The sequence below is a fragment of the Acomys minous genome (assembly GCF_964271855.1).
Source record: "Acomys minous genome assembly, chromosome: 3".
NCBI lineage: Eukaryota > Metazoa > Chordata > Mammalia > Rodentia > Muridae > Acomys > Acomys minous.
The window spans coordinates 49,174,696-49,191,322 of NC_140485.1; the positions used below are offsets into that span (position 1 = coordinate 49,174,696).

A 16,627-nucleotide genomic window follows, 5' to 3' on the forward strand; every position below is an offset into this window, starting at 1 on the left:
TTTTTCTTCATCTATATTTCTCATACAGAACTATGCAAGGTACAAGGCTAGCAGATGTACTTGAAAAACAGTTTCTAGCTTTTACAATGTTTTTACAACGGGTGACTAAGGACTGGATGAGTAAAGATATTGTTTTTTTTTTTAAAGTATACCCCATAAAGTGAGGCTATAATGTTTAGATATTAACAAAAGGGTTGAATTTAGTGGATATTCTAGAAGGTTTTCAATGTTAGAGGATATAAATAAAACTTGATTTCAACATCTCCACTCAGACCAGCCTCTCCTTAAAAAAAAAGTACTGGACATTCCTTTACGAAATACAAATAAAATAAAAATACTACTTCTGACAACCGAATAAGTACAGAATTGATGGTATTCACAAGGGTAAAACTCTGAATTCCCTATCATGTATTATTAATAAAGTATTAATAACCAGGAAAAGGTAAGTAATTAGAGTATATATTAAGAATAAGATTTTTAAATCTGGAGTTTCAGGGTTTTGTCTTCTGTATTTGTGTAGAGCATATATGCATAGACTTATTTAGTACACACAATAAATTTTGCCAAAGAGAGTTTTAATTCCAATTCTATGAACTTTTGCCAAAATAACTTCATTTATTGTCTCTCTCGTAGCAAAACATCTCTCTTCTTGTTTTTATTTATTCCAAGCCAAAAACTCCAGTTGTGTGTTACTACTTGTGAACAATTCTTATAAAATTGAACCACACAATTTTAAATATAGTTTGTATCTATTTTTCAATGCTAAGAAAGGGTGAAATCTCAGAGGTTTCTGCAGCTCCTCCTAAGAAATAATATGGTATGAACTGGCATATGTTGTGAGAATGCCTCATTCACTATCTATATTTAGGCCTTGATTGACAGTATGCTATATTTATTTTAGAAAATGTCTTTTGTCTCTCCTTCTGCCAGATGTATCTTGTTCTTTATCTTGGTAGAATACAGGAAAACAATACTGTCACAGCTGCTTCCAGCCCAACAGAGATTGTGAAGAAATCCTTATTTTATCTTAATAAACTAATAGAAATAAAAGGTTTCTCAGATTTTGAAGGCAACCTGTAAGACTTTTGGATGGGTGGTGCAATTGTATCTGCAGTGCAAAAATCACATTCCAATTAAATAATGAGATGTATACAGTATGAGACGCAGGTCACACTGCTTTCCTTTTTCTTTTAAGAGATTGGACTTTGTGCTACTGTATTTTAAGAGAAACAATTGCCTTCATAGAAGAAAATGACCCATATTCTAGGCATTTATATGTTACTTCAGTGATACTGAATTAAAATATTAGCTTCAGGTTTCTGATTGACACACATAGGATGAAGCAACTAGTAACTGAATGCATTGTTTAAAAGTTGCATTGCTTCAGAACACTGTGTTTGCAGACAATCCTCTAATATTTCCATTCATCTGAATACCACTAAGATTATATGGAAAGAAGACAGACTGGTGAATTATTTCTCTGCTTTGGTTAATATGTACCTTAAAACAGTTGCGAACCCTAAAGCCACTTCATGTCTCTCATATTTGATTTAGTCCTGCTATTATTATTTTCACTGTACAATGCTGCAACACTTTTTTTGTCCTTTCCTTGTATATCTTTATTCATTATATCATATTTTACATATCTTAAACATTATCCAGATTTTTTATGCTTTTGTCATAAGAATAAAATTTTTATGGAATAGTCATATTTTTCCTAAAATTTATTCATCACTGCTAACTGATCTATGTCAATAGACATGAGGATAATTGATCCCAGAATGTTTGAGACATAAGAAAAAATTAATAAAGCTATACCAGAGCCTATGTGTCTGAGATATCCAATTCCTTCCATTTTACCAAGGTATACACATCTTTACACTGGTGAAGAATTTGAGAGGCTGGTCATTGTCATGTATTGAGATTTCATTCCCAATAAACATTATTTTTGTGAACGAAATGACCCCCAACACACACACACACACACACACACACACACACACACACACACACACAGAGAGAGAGAGAGAGAGAGAGAGAGAGAGAGAGAGAGAGAGAGAGAGAGAGAGAGAGAGAGAGAGAGACTTATACACTGTTGAGACTCCTTACTTTGAATGTTTCTAAGTGTCGTGTTATTGATTGGTATGTGTGTGTTCTATAATCTCACATTCAGTTAGTTTCTTTTACATAGGACAAAACTATGGGTATATATGTGTGGATTCAAGGATATGTAAGTGATCATATAGGATTTTGCTTACCAAGAAAGTCAGCTATGTGTCTAAGAAAACAAGTCATCAGTAAACAAATGAGAAAATATGCATATAATTAAATAGAAAATATCTTGATTCAATTTCAGTTTCCTTTCATATACATACATATATATGACATAGAATATATATATATATATATGAAATAGCACTCTACTTTTAATCTTAATTCCTATACTTGCAATGAGGATAGGTTGTGAAACAAGTTTGATTTGGTTAAATCTTCCATATATATTTTTTATTTCTAAAATGTTTTATTCTGAGGTGCTACAATATCATATAGTTTGGTTTTGTCCTTGCTGGATTTGTGTGTGTGTGTGTGTGTGTGTGTGTGTGTGTGTGTGTGTGTGCGTGCAAGCTTGGATTTTGTAGTATTTAGTACAGTTTGTCTAACTGTTTAGGTGCACCATATAGTTAATGGTTAGGATATGTTAGGTTAAACCTTTTAATAACTATAAGCTCACAATAAGTGAGAGTAAATAGCCCTAAGCCTATAAAAATAAACCAGGAATAGAATTAAGTAAAGAAGGCAAATCCCATTACACTACTCAGTAGTACCTCTCTTTTTTGTACTAGACCTAGTTTGATATTCAAAATGTAATTGTATGTGTGTGAGTATGTGACTCTGTTTTTATATATATGATCTGTTATTGGAAAATAAAGTATTAAACATATTCAATATGCAGTAAATCAACAAATGACAGTTTATGTATACTTTCCCTTTTCCTGTGTCTACTGAATACTAAAAGCAAATTCAAAATTAAATTATGTTTGCAACAAAGAGAAGCAGGAAATACAGAAGGAAAGAGCTTACATGTGTGTGACTGGAGAATAGAAAAAGAACTTTTGTGTACTTACATTCATTTGTTATCTGTTCCTCCTATTTTTCTAGGCTACATTGATAGAAATGATTGTTTTTTTCACACCTAGAGACTACAAAACCTGGCCTGAGGGTTATACTGTAAAATTAGTTGTGAATATACAAGATGTTCATTCACTATTAGATGTGTATTCCTCAGTAGAGTCAAGAGTCAAGCCTTGTCTTTTCATTATTGTGAGACGTTTTAAGGCTAGTGAGAAAAAGCTCTCTCTCTCTCTCTCTCTCTCTCTCTCTCTCTCTCTCTCTCTCTCTCTCTCTGTGTGTGTGTGTGTGTGTGTGTGTGTGTGTGTGTGTGTGTGTGTGTGTACGTGTGCTCGCATGTGTATCTCTCTGTCTGTCTGCTTGTGTATATATTGCACCACAGACAAAAATATGAAGGCCATACACACAGTATATTAAAAAATGGAAGGCTGCTAATATTCACAACCAGTGGGTTTCTCTTTTTCTTTTTGGATGCTAGGTATGTCCTCTTAGCTAAAGTTTCCACACCTCATTTAAAGGAAGCCTTAGTAAAGTACCATTGTACCAGCCTTGTTTCCTCTTCATATGTGCCCATGATTACAAGATATTCCATCTTGATGTGTTCTCAAGGCCTTGGAATCTGGAGGCGAAAGGAGAAAATCATCTCCACAATAAATATGTGAGAAACCACGAGTCTAGGATGTTTCTATAGTAACAGTAAGTTGATATTTTTAAATTTTTGGATTCCTAGAACACTGTCATCTGCCTAAAACCAAAGCAGTGCTAGTGCTTAGTAGTACACTGAGAACTATCCTTGAAAATGATGCAATTTCCAAGGAATAAAGAACCAGGCTTTATTTTCTGTGCACCCAAGTGACCATTTAGCCCATTTTACCTCTGTGATGATTTCCATTGATTTTTTTCTAATTTGGTGACACTCAGAATGCAAAATTCTTTTTAAACTGTGAAGAATTTAGTATTACCCCACTTTTGTGGTAATATTTCATCTTGTGTATGTAATTTACTTTAGAATGAAGCAAATATATCATAGTGGTATTTTCTCCCTTCATGAATTGTTAAATTGTTATTTTTCATCTGAAAACGTTACAAAAGACAGCATATTGAGAAAGGAAGACTATCATAGTATCTTTGATTACTGATGTGCAACTTAAATTAAATAAAACCATAGAGGCATGTAGGAAATGATGTTATAACTAAAGAGTTCTATAGTATTATCGTTCTTAGAAAATAAGGAATCTAATCCTTTGGGTTTCTCACATGTAAGTCAGATTATAAATGATCTATGTCCAGGTACAGAAAAACCAACAATATTTTATTTATAATCTTATTTTAAGCTTTTGAACTACAAATTCTGGTTCTAGAGTTTCTTTTTAAAAGTCATGGGTTTTTATAGATGCTCATATGTAAATTAATCTGTTGTTTGCTTACTTTAGTTTCTTTCTCCACAGAATATCCTCCTCATAAATACATAACAGGTCATTACATGAAAAATATAAGATCTTGCATTTTCCTCATTCTTTCTTAAAAATCTATTACTAATATATTGCATTCCCCATTGGACTACTTCATAAGGGCATGAAGGAAAAAGAAAATAATGAAAAAACTAGAGAGAGAAAGAGACAAAATAGACTGGATCTCACCACTAGAATTCACCATAAAAATCTCAAAGTGTAACAGAATTCTTACAAAATTTCCTAGACCAGTTCTTTGGGGAATTGAGATCTATGAAAAATATGGCAATCAGGGCAGGGAGGGAGGAGGTGTGGGAGAATAGTAAGTGCAGCAAAAACAGGTTCTGAGGAATACACATAATTTTGTCTGCTTTAGATCACAATAGAATTTTTAATAAATAAATTTCTTTTCTTTTTTGTTTTTTTTTTTTGTAAAGACACTTTTTTGAAACAGAAGATTTAGCCCAGTCATTTGTGTCATTTTTTTTTAATAAACTGTCTTTTTGGATTGTTTGTTTTCTGTAACTGTAAATGTTTTATATCTGAGTCTCTTGTACATTGTCTTTAGAGTTCATTCGGATCAATAACGGTTCATGCACTGAACTGTGTATTGAATTTATTGTGTTTACTGTTGTTGTGTGGTTGAAGGGGGATTTGTAAGAGTTATAGTGGTTTAGGTGCTCATGCTCAATTGCAGGCATGGGCAGGTGGCTTTCCATGGGCGTGTCCCCAGTGATCTCATCATCCACATTAATGATTTCAACAGTCCTTGTTGGAGCATGGTGATTTTGCCGATGGTGCTGTTTCCTCATCTTATAGAAAATGACCAGCATCACGGCAGCCATAAGCGTGATGGCCACAAAACATCCAATAATGATTTTTGTTGTTTTCATGACCTCATCAATTCCTGGGATTCCACTGTTGATGTCAGTTACTGGGATGGTGAATGTTTTCTCTGTCGACCTTGTGCTCTGTGGCATCAGAATTGTGGTTACATTGGTGGTCTCCCAATCAATCACAGGAGTGGGGCCCACATTGGTATCTGTGGTCCGTGCCTCATCCTGAGAAGGTTCCATAGTCTCTACTGTTACTGTTGAAAAGTACGAGAAAGGAGTAGTGGTTGCCGCAGTAACATTCAAGGTGGCAGAAGCAGTAGTGTTGCCAACAGAATTACTCACCATACATGTGTACATGCCTGTGTCTTGCACAGTTACATTTGTGAAATTTAACGTGCCATCGCTGAGCACAGCTATCCGCACTTTGTATGCCCCATGAGTCATGACTGTTCCGTTTGGAGTAATCCAAGATACGGAAGTCAGGGACGTAGATGCTCGACATTTCAGCTCAGCAGCCATGCCTTCAGTGACATTGAGGTCTGCAGGGGGCTCCACAATTACGGGAGCATAACATGTAAAATAATTCTGGTCCAGCTCTCCGATGTACCTCCCTTTCAGACTGGCAGGGGTGTTACATCTGGCACAACAAGCTGTGTTGGAGGGGGCCATGTCTCTTATCCACCAGCTGAGCCACAGGATGTCACAGTTACAGTTCCATGGGTTGTGATGCAGGTGTATCCTCTCTAGATGATGCAAGGGTGTGAAGAGGTCATGAGGCAGTAATGTCAGATTGTTGTGTGCCAGGTTGATCTCCACTAGTGACTGAAGGTTATCAAAGGCATTCCTTTCAATCACTTGAATCTGAGACTGTATCATCCACAGTTTTTGAAGGTGCATCAATCCCTGAAAAGAGCCGGGCCTGATTGCAGACAAATGGTTCCCAGAAAGATCTAGCTCGTCTAATTTGATGAGCGGCGTGAGGTTAGGAATTTCCCGGAGGTTGCACATGGCAAGGTTCAAATACCTCAAGTTGGACAGACCTTCAAAGGCACCTTCTGAGATGTATGAAAGCCTTTTCAATTCCCCTAAGTCTAAGCGGCGCAAAGAAGGGATTCTGTTAAAAGCATAGGAAGGGATGCTTTCGATGGGGTTGTTCCGCAACCAGAGCTCCTTCAGTTTAGACAAATATACAAAAGCTCCATTCGGGATGGTAGTAAGACGATTGTCAAAGAGTTCCAGAGTGTTGAGGTTTGCAAGACCATTGAAGGCCCCGATTTCAATGGTTCGAATATGGTTCCTGCTCAACTGGAGGATTTCCAAGTGCCTCAAGTGCTTGAAACTGTTCACTTTGATGATCTGGATTTGGTTCTCATGGAGGTTCAGCAGCCTTGTGTTGGTGGAGATGCCATCTGGAACCTCACGAAGGTTTTTCCGAACACAAATCACCTTGCTGAACTGGTTGCTACAAGAGCACACCGAAGGGCAGGTTTGAGCCCGAACCAGACCAGCCACCACAAGAAGTTGAAGAGCCAACAGCACCACAAGCAGGGGGTCAAATAGGGCCCTGTTAAACCTAGGACCTATCATTATCTGCTGTGGATGTAAGGTCATCTTGTTCAACATTCATAATTTATCTGGTGTTGGTCCTTCTGGAGTTCAAACAGTCTGAAAAACAATAGAAACAAAAATGGTGTTACTTTTCCAAATGTTGTCCTGCAGTACTGTTGGTTACGTATGTATGAGTTAAGGACATTATTGGTAAAATTAACAGAAAATGAATGTAATAGCCTGCATGATAAACAAATTTAATAGCTCTTGGTGGTTTAGATTGCCAATATTTAGAGAGAAACATTTCAGTAGTCCAAGTTAACAATGTTCACTATTTGCCTAAAATCGGAAGTTTAATCACAGCAAAATGGAGCACTGATAAAGAGGCCCCTGGTGTAGTGATTACCAATTGCCAACATTGTAGGTGCCAAAATCATGAAGTTTTTGAAGTAAACTTCATCTTTTACTTCAGTGTCTATCTCATACAAGAAATGCACAGAAAATAGAAGTCTTGGCCTATATCCCGCCAACTAAAACCTCCCGTGTAGAATTATTAAAAAGGGGCATAACCGTGAAATCCATGATATGTGGCAAGTACCATGGGCTATAGAATTCAAAAAGAATGCTATTCAAGAAAGGCTAATTAATTTCTGGTATCTAGAGAACAAGTAAATTATTTGATGTCTTGTTAAAAAATATTAAGAATTTTCAATTGGTGACATGTAGCCATTAACCAATTACAGAAATGTCTAACTGTTATCTTGTATACAGATGCACATGGTATAATCACATCACTGGCTAGTAACTTTTCCAACATTTAAAACACTTTTCTAAAAAGGGCACAATTCTCTCCCCTTTGAAGAATAAGAATCATAAGAGAAGAAACATGTAAGAAGTCACATATTTAAAGTGTGGAAAAAGGACTCGGTGCTCATCGGACTGATTCTATGGCAGAAACACCTTGTGAACATGCTGGTGAAGAAAAATTATTGGTACATAATATGTTTCACAATTAATTCATTTAAAATACCTTCTAGGATTAGCCTCAGATGTAAACAATAGCAACTTAATTTATGCTTTCTTTGATAGTACACTAACAGAGGTGTGTGTGTGTGTGTGTGTGTGTGTGTGCGTGCGCGCGCGCATTAACATCCACAGAGATTCACGTACATAACTCATTTTAACATAGCCTGTAGATGGATAAGCTACCTGTTAAGTCACTTTCATAAATGTGAAAAGATTGATTACAGAAAAAATGGGTATAACAGGATTATTGCCTTGTGTCCTTATTTTTATGTGTTGTACATTTGGGAAAATAAAATAAATTATTTTCTGCCTTAATTCTAAATAGCAACTTCTAAGAATATTTCATCAGCTCAACTGGCTTTTCATGAACCATATGTTCATGTATATATAATATCTCAATTTCCATTTTCAAACTTTTGTTTCTATTGACCTTTCAGAAAGAAAGAAGTGAGGGGGTAAGAATTTCATTACATTCTAATTAAAAGTAGGCAAGCTTAGACTATATTAGGTACAACTTTAGGTAAGTTACTTATACTTTCTGTGGTCCAATGTCTTTCCCTCACTAGTTAATGAAAATGGTAGCATCTCACACTCCTGAAGTTTGTGAGGATAAAAGTTAATAAAATAAAGACTTAAAATATTGCCTACTACCTTGTGAAAAAACTAAGTAAATGTAGACATCATTATTATTGTCGTTATTACTACTTTTGTTATATCTGAGCAATACTTGCTTAGTATTGGAAATATAATGATGAAGAATATAATACATGTCCCTGAGGGAAGGTGATTTTAAATGGTGAGACATTAGGGAACTAGATGTGTAAAATAACCCAGGTTCATCACTATGAGACAAAGTATTGGCATAATAGGCCACTTCACCTTCTACTTGCTTGTTTTGTCTCTCTCCCTGTTATGACAAAGATATCTCACAAAATTTTCTGAGTTCTTATTTCATTTCCTCGAATCCTCAGATGTGCTGTCTTGCTTCAATCCTTGGGGCAGCTGAAGCTCTGAGTTGGATTTTTACACCATCTGAGAGTAGATACATGCTCTAGGCTGAAACACACAAGAACTCCTGTGCACACACACACACTCACTCATGTGAGTGTATACGTATGTAAATGTAAATATATGTTATATGTGTGTATGTGCCTCCCATGTGCCCATTGCCAACATATGTACCTATTGCCAACACAAGTGATATATTTGGGTGTGAAATACAATGCTGTTGCAAGTGTGATAATATGAAATATATATATATATATATATATATATATATATATATATATATATATATATATATATATATATATATGTTGGTGTCTTCCAATATAGTTATTATGCCTTTTTATGTACCCTCTTGATAAACTGATGTTCAGGATCTTTGCTTTTCATAGAGAGACTACTGCTTCCAAAACCTTCAGATTTCTGAAAACAGTAAAAGGCATGCCTACAATCATGTCTTTCTTATGGAAACCAACCTTTCAAAAGCAATATTTTAGCAACTATCCTTATCAGGTTCTCAAAGAACCTTAATTCTCAACCTGGTTGCACTAGAGTGTTAGGAAAGCACAACTCACATTTTTATGTAAAAAAAGTTTCTGGAGGGAATTATCTGAAAGAAGTAGCATTCCCCCCATAGCTGGACCTCCTATAGAATAAGAGGATGAGAAAGAGACGACTTGATGGTGTCCCTCCTCTCCTTCTCCCTCTTTTTCTCCCTAATCTCGCTTATTTTGTATGCCTTATGGCGGACACAGGCGAGAAACTTAGCTCCTTAACAACATCCAACAGCCATGATGCTCTGTCTCGTCACAGTATCACAGCAACAAAGCCAAACTACAATTCAAAATAATAATCATTACCTGTTGTTCTCTAGGGTATTTCCCAAAATAACAAAAAACTGACTAAGGTAGAGGTCTTTTGAACACTCAGTTCATGGCCCCACCTCCTGCTTTTGCCTTACTCACCTCAAGACCTGACACCAAAGAGCAGAGAGCACCCCTTGACCTATAATCTGCACAAAAGAATAAAGTTATCCATTTCTGAAACACACACAAACACAGCCACATTTTTGTCTCACTCTTTTTTATCTCCTGACAGTATCCAGGTGTTTCTAGAATAACCACCCCTACTCCTTTAGAAACCTTGACTAAAAAATTCCATTTTTACTTGCACACCTCTCTTGATCAGTTGTACTCCACATACAAGAAGAGTCATAGAACCTTCTATTTAAAACATGTCCTGCCTCTTTAGTGAATTTGGGGAGAAGACTATGTGGGCCTCATTGCCTGGTTTTATGAAGACAAGAATGGGCTTATAAGTATTACATCCAGAGTGATATGTTTTGGGCGGAAAATGTCTCCATAGGCTCATGTGTTTGGATACCAGCTGATTTCGGTGTTTGGAGAGATCATGGGACCTTGGGAAGAAAAGGCTTTGCTATAGCAAATGGACCATGCATCAGCTACAGAGATTTGAGAAAGCATCCTGAGTGTCTTGACACTAAATATAAAGTAATTCCTAACGTTTTGTATACCAGGGTTCCTTCCATGTTGTGAAACTTTAAGCTAAAATAAATTGTTGCTCCGTAAATTGCTACTGTGTATTTGTCACAGAGATGAATAAAGAGTTATTTTTTTCCTGTAAATTTAAACATAGCTTTCAAAAGCCCCTTTTTTAGCATGATTATCAGATAAGCTATGTTTGGAGTAGATGATCAATACAGAGATCCAGAAGCAGACAAGGTGTAGAGAATAAGATACAACAGAGTAAATTCAGTCCAAAACGGAACATAAATAGTGTATTCTTCTTCCAAGGGCTCAGGGATTATTATAGAACACGAAAAGTAAGACTGTGATAGTCAGAAGTAAAGTATGAGTATATAGAAACTATGTCTTCTGGACACACTACAGCAGGTGCATATTTGAATGTAAGTTGATTGTGGCAGAATGCTCAAGACCTGTCCAAGCCCAAACCAGACCAAATCCCATCATGAGTGGGAGTGGAGCACGAAGTTTCACCACTAGTCACAGAACTAGTGACGAATGGCAGCTGCTGGAGAGCAAGGCTCAGTTTTCTCTGAGTGTACCTCTGGTGATTCTATCACAACCCAATGGAATTTTACACCACCTAGAATATTTGGTAACATAAATTGAACTTTATGCGTCGGGGAGAGATCACAAAATTGGTTGAGAAGGGAAAAAGGATGTAGATCTGGGAAGAATGTGGAAAAGGAGAGTAAATATGATGAACACAAGGCATATGAAATACTCAAAATACTAACATAAATCAATATTTTAAATTTTGTTAACTTACATTTTCAGTATTGTAACTTACAGTGATCTTGAATATAATAAACTTCTAATTTGTGTGATTTAGGACATGTACATATATATGACTTCCTTTTCCACAATATACACTTATTTAAGGTTATTGACAATAAAATGTTTTAATGTAATGTCATTCTTTCATAAACCAATTCATGACTTTTATGAAGTTGGCGTCTCAGGACCCTTTTGTTCTTTCCTATCTTTCAGGCCACATACCACGACCCCTTACAGTCTCAGGGACTGGAGCAGTATGGTCTGCTTGTGAACACCAGAGGAAGTCCTCATTCTGTCATTTGCCTCATTATCTTTTTCATTTCTTTAGCTCTTTTGAAATTTTTAATTCTTAATTTAAACAGATTACATCTCAGTTGTTATCCCCTTACTTGTATCCTCCCACTCTTCCCTCCCTCTCCCTTTCACCCTATTCCTTTACCTCTTAAAACACAATTTATCTTTATGTAGTTTTGACTGCCTGGGAACTCCCTCTGTATAATGGACTGGCCTTGAACTCACAAATACCTGTCCACCTTTACCTCTCAAGCGCTGCGATAAAAGGTGTATGCCACCACTGCCTAGCTAATGCCACATTTTACACAATGTAGGTTTCATAATAGAAAAGGTATTTCATATCCATCAATGAATCTCTCGCCATTAAAACAGAGACCTTTATTTCACTTTTTTATTTGTGCCTTCTGGGAAAGCTAGCACTGCTATTCACTCCAAGGTCCTTTGTTAAGCCTATCATATATTACAAGTTACCACCTATTATAAATGATATAGAACATAAGTTAATAGCATCTTAAAAACCAAGTGGTAAAAGTAATATGTTATTACTTTAATACAGCCTTCCTACGGTCATGTTCTTTTTCAAAATTTATATTTTATACATAAAATAAACCATGTGAGACTTGTCTAGCTGTTTTGTTTAACACTGTTATCATCAGATCCATCTACTTTCCCAGAAAACAACATGATTCTGTTCTTTCTCATGGATACATAGATACCTACTGATCAGTGTTTTCATAAGGATTAGGTGATATGATCACAAATATACATGGAAACAATGGCATGTGAATACCAATGTTACTTGTAGGTTATATAAGTTTCAGGTTCCTCTTTATTAAGGCTGAGTTGTATTTTCTACTTCTGGTTCCTTTCAAGGTCATTTTTTATTGCAATTAATGAGGTTCCTTATGAATCATTCATAAGTAATGATTTATGAATTATACTTGGTTCAAAGTTAATTTATAATCTATAGTAAATAATACTTGTTATCTTGCACTGAATCAAATAAAGTGTTATTAACAAATATCTTTCTCCTTTAAAATCTAAATTTTGTTTTTTTACATCAAAAGCCCAGTTTTAAAATCTCTTTTATAAGCTGATTTTATCACATCAAAATGAAATCAATTTAAAGCTATGCACTACCCATTACAATGGCATCTTGCAACATTTATTACAAATGAGTTTGTGTGGGTTTTGAATTAAATATGGTATTTTTAGTTGTGTCCTGCAGGGCATCTTCACTTTGTCAACAGGCCTTTCTTCTTTCCTTATACATTCCATGCCCTGATAACCTAGTGCAATGAGAAGAGAGGCTGAGGAGGAATGCTTTAAAACTCAGTCTTGTTGTAGAGTTGACATGGGTTGAGCACAGATATTAGAATTAAATTAGAAAGGAGTACATAGATATATGAATTAATTTCATCAAAAATACCCCATTATCTACATATATCCTTAATGAATTTTCAATAAATATGGAGCTCCAGCACTCCTTACACAATCTGAGTCTTGATAATGAGAATTTCAAATACACCCTCCTTACCTCTCTCCCCCCCAATAGAAAACCCTGAGTAGATAGCACCCTAATTTGTGACTTCTTTTAATTGATCCTGTCCTAATTTTGCTTCCCAAATATGCTTGGATATGACACCTCCACATAGCTTGAATTTTGTCTTACTTGAGATAATGCAGAAACTTCAGCATTATCTTACAATTATTGTGAGTTCATCTAGGTAACTGCTGTGCTGTGTCAGAGAAATACTTTTTTTTATGGTAAGCATGAACATAAACAGGGAAACCCTGTTTCCAATACTTCTTACTCCTACAATATTTCTGGCCCTCTTTCATGATAACTCTGAAATTTGGGGAAAGGTGGGTGAATGTAGTTGTCTCATTGAGGGCTGAGCACTCCATAGTCTATTTTCTGTTCAGATTCAAATGATGTAGATTACTCATTGCTGTCTACAAAGAGAATTTTCTCTCATCCTGCAAAAACCTCAACTTCAGATGGATCAATAATCTCAATATGAGTCCTAGGACTTGAGACTAATAGAGGAAAAATTATGGATTTTGAATGAATTTATAGCAAATGAAAGGATAGTCTGAATTGGACCTTGGTAGTTCAGTGATAACACAAGTAATTGCAAAATCTGATGTGATGTCTTTACTTCCCTGTCAACTTGAAAATATCTGAAATTAACTAAAACACAATTCAAGTGACGGGGCACACTTATGAGAGATTTTTCTTATAGTAATTTGAAATACGAAGACCCACCTTTAATCTGGATCGTTTGAGATGGGAAGATGAAACCTTTAATCTGGGCTACACCTTCTGTTGGCAGCCTATATAAAAGAAATGGGAGAAAGAAGCATTTGAGTTTTGCTTACTTGCCTTTGTTCTTGCTAGCAAGTCTATTCCTTCAAGGATTCTAGTATATACTGAAGAGCAGCTAAGACATCCGTCCTCATAGACTGAACAACTGCTGAATTCTTGGAGTCTCTGATAGTTGACAGTCACCCTAATAAATCTCCTTTTTGTGTATATGGATTCATTCTTTAATTTATGTCACACCAGAAATATCTGAATAAATACTATGTGGGACCAGGAGAAACTAAAATTGTTCTATACAGCAAAGGACACTGTTGTATAAACGAAGAATCAACCTAAACCATGGGAAATATATTTACCATTTATAATTCTAAAATAATCTTTGTATCAAGAATACAGAACACAGGGGGAAATAGCCAATAAGAAGTTGGGACCACATTCAGTTGGGTAGCTTGATCTTCGTGTGGGACCTTAACATTGGGAGAAAGAGCTGTTTCTGACTCTGTTGCCTACCTTTGGGATCCTTTCCCCTAAAGGGTTGACTTGTCTATACTTAACAGAGGAGGAGGTGCCTAGTCATAGGGCAACTTGATATGCTATGGCTCATTGATATCCATGGAGGCCAGCTGTTTTCTAAACAGAAACAGGATGAGTGGATATGAGGAATGTGTTGAGGAGGGGCTGAGAAGAGAGGAGGGATAGGAAACTATGGCACGGATGTAAAAATGAATAAAATAATACAGAAATTGAGACAAAAGACTGAAGAAAGAGTTCCTAAAAACTAAAATGTAAATGACCGAGAAGTATATATTTTTTTAAATATCCAACATCGTTAGCCATCAAGAAAATGCAAATCAAAATTACTTCCAGACTTCATCTTACCAATTCAGAATGGATAAGATAAAAAATTTTAAATGTAGCAGATTCTGATATGACTACATAAAAAAAATGCTTCTTCATTGTTTATGGGTGTGCAAATTGCTACAACTACTATGGAAGTTAGTGTGGAGGTTCACCAAAAGATAGAAATAGATCTTCCACATGACATATTTATACCAATTTCATGCAAAGACCCAAAGAAATCTATAACCTCTTACAGAGATACTTGTTTATTCATGTTCATTACTGAGGTAGATACAAAAGCTATGAAATAGAAACATTTTAAATGCCCATAACTGATAAGTGGACAATGACGTTAAATTCATAAAATGGAATATTTTTAAGCTGTTAAAAATAAAATTATGAACTTCATTGGTAAACAAATGAGTTCAGAAACAATTCTCTTATGTGAGATAACCCAGATACAGGAAGAAAAATGTTGGATATATCTTTCATATTTGCATGCTAGATTTTCTTCTTTATGTATTTACATTTTATTTGAAATACCTATTTACATAAGGAAACTATTAAGAGGTCACAAAGGTAGAGAGGATACAAGAGATAAATAGGAACTATCAAATATGGTGGGGATGGGAGGGCAGGGTAGAGTATGTTGATGCTTAACTAGCACTATAGCCTCTTGAAAAAGTCATATGGAAACTTACTACTGTAGAAGACTCCAAGAAATGTGCACACAAATTAAGAAATAATTAAATAAACTTGCTATTTAATAGGGGCACAATGCCCCTACTCTACACTACAGACTGGCAAATAACAACTCTAAAACAAGGAATGGGTTATTTCTTTTGGATTTGTTTGCTAATGACGTTCAAATTTTAAGATTACTGTCCTTTCTCTTGGATATACCCCAGAATTTGTTGATAAAACCATATTGTTGAGGATACCTCATAGATAATTCATAAAACGTGGAGACATCAAAGTGGTACTAAACTATTAGTTTTATTCCTACTGGGTATCCCTCTCAGTGGTAGAAGGTGCTATTCACTCTACCAAATGAGGAAAGTAGTCAACAGTCTCAAGCAGCTGTGAAACCCATGCGCTACAATAACAGCTACCCTGACAAGGCATTCACAGTGGTAGAATAGAGACACTAATGTTAGGCAAATAACTAACCTCCACAAGACGGAACTTCTATGTGGCACTGTTGTTATGGCCAGAAATATGTGGTTTGATAGGTCACAGACTAGGGGAGAATCTACTTCTATTACTCTGCTGAGTTGGGTGGCTATTGAACTAACAAAAAAGGCAAAAATCATATCACACAATTACCAAAGGGAGCTCAACTTTTCAAATCAATTGTTTTAGCACTGTTTTCTAGTATCATCCCTTTCCCTTTTCCATTTTTAAATCCAGCCTTGCTCTCTCTTTTGTGCAGGAGTACATAGACACACAGAATTGCAGTACACAAGAGTAACATACGGATGGATAACTTGATTCACATATGACATAATTGTTCAGATTTGCTTCAATAAATATTTTTCAAGAAAAAAGGAGGTGAGACCTTTCAACATGGAAGGAGATATGAAGGTATTGCTTTAGAAGGTTTCTGCTTTTTTGGAGAACAGAAATTTAAGGGAAAATGCATCTGATAAAACAATGGGTGACTTCAGTACTCCATCTGTCACACATTACTTTAAATTTGCAAGGGGAAGGGGGAGGCACACAGAGGAAGAGGATGCAGGCTACCCTGATGAGAGACCTTATAGACTGTGGTCATATGGTGGGGGAGGAGGCACGTCCATCAGAGGTCTCAGGGAAGGGAATAGGGCAGAAGAGGGAAGGAGGGTGGGAACT

The 16,627-nt window shown here is 35.9% G+C and overlaps 1 protein-coding gene across 13 annotated transcripts in view; it reads right to left on the reverse strand.

Moving 5' to 3' along the window:
* Window positions 1-4,420: 4,420 nt before the first annotated feature.
* LRRC4C (leucine rich repeat containing 4C) overlaps window positions 4,421-16,627 on the reverse strand; it is a 1,246,033-nt gene continuing 1,233,826 nt past the window's right edge. For 9 of the 13 annotated variants that reach the window (XM_084776632.1, XM_084776630.1, XM_084776628.1 and 6 more), the window contains 3 exons: window positions 13,880-13,947; window positions 9,961-10,007; window positions 4,421-7,081 (listed from right to left, as the gene is read on the reverse strand). In XM_084776632.1, the coding sequence (XP_084632758.1) occupies window positions 5,117-7,039 (1,923 nt within the window). In that variant the 5' untranslated portion in view covers window positions 7,040-7,081; window positions 9,961-10,007; window positions 13,880-13,947 and the 3' untranslated portion in view covers window positions 4,421-5,116. The remainder of the gene's footprint in view (window positions 7,082-9,960; window positions 10,008-13,879; window positions 13,948-16,627) is intronic. The other 4 variants (XM_084776627.1, XM_084776626.1, XM_084776621.1 and 1 more) reach the window with 1 other exon arrangement.